The sequence below is a fragment of the Penaeus monodon genome, chromosome 15 (assembly GCF_015228065.2).
Source record: "Penaeus monodon isolate SGIC_2016 chromosome 15, NSTDA_Pmon_1, whole genome shotgun sequence".
Lineage (NCBI taxonomy): Eukaryota > Metazoa > Arthropoda > Malacostraca > Decapoda > Penaeidae > Penaeus > Penaeus monodon.
Genome location: NC_051400.1, coordinates 1,299,687 through 1,300,018, shown reverse-complemented (window position 1 = coordinate 1,300,018; position 332 = coordinate 1,299,687). Strand labels below are relative to the sequence as shown.

The 332-nt window shown below is 39.8% G+C and overlaps 1 protein-coding gene across 1 annotated transcript in view; it reads right to left on the bottom strand.

The window, feature by feature from the left end:
• Window positions 1-271, bottom strand: part of LOC119582086 (mediator of RNA polymerase II transcription subunit 4-like) — a 4,569-nt gene extending 4,298 nt beyond the window's left edge. The window contains exon 1 of the mRNA XM_037930333.1: window positions 207-271. Coding sequence (XP_037786261.1) covers window positions 207-271 — 65 coding nt within the window. The remainder of the gene's footprint in view (window positions 1-206) is intronic.
• Between the last annotated feature and the right edge of the window lie 61 nt (window positions 272-332).

Below are 332 nucleotides of genomic sequence, written 5' to 3'. Positions count from 1 at the left end.
ATAAATAAAACTAAAAAAAAAAAATTAATAAAAAAAAAATACAAATAAAAACACAAAACACACAAAAAAACCAACAAGAACGACATCCCTCCAGACCAATCTTTAAAACTCATTCATTATAAAACAACAACAAACAACCTTCTCTTCCTCTCTCTCTCTCCTCAACATCAACCCCCTACAGGACGGACATCATCCCCAATCCTTACTTCGATATCAATTCCGTGTCATCAATGAGGGACAAAAGCTTCTCTCTGGTGCTGATGGACCGCATTGCCCTTGTAAACACTCGGCCTCGTTCGCGTCGCCGTCGTGCTTTTAGGGTTAGGCCTTCG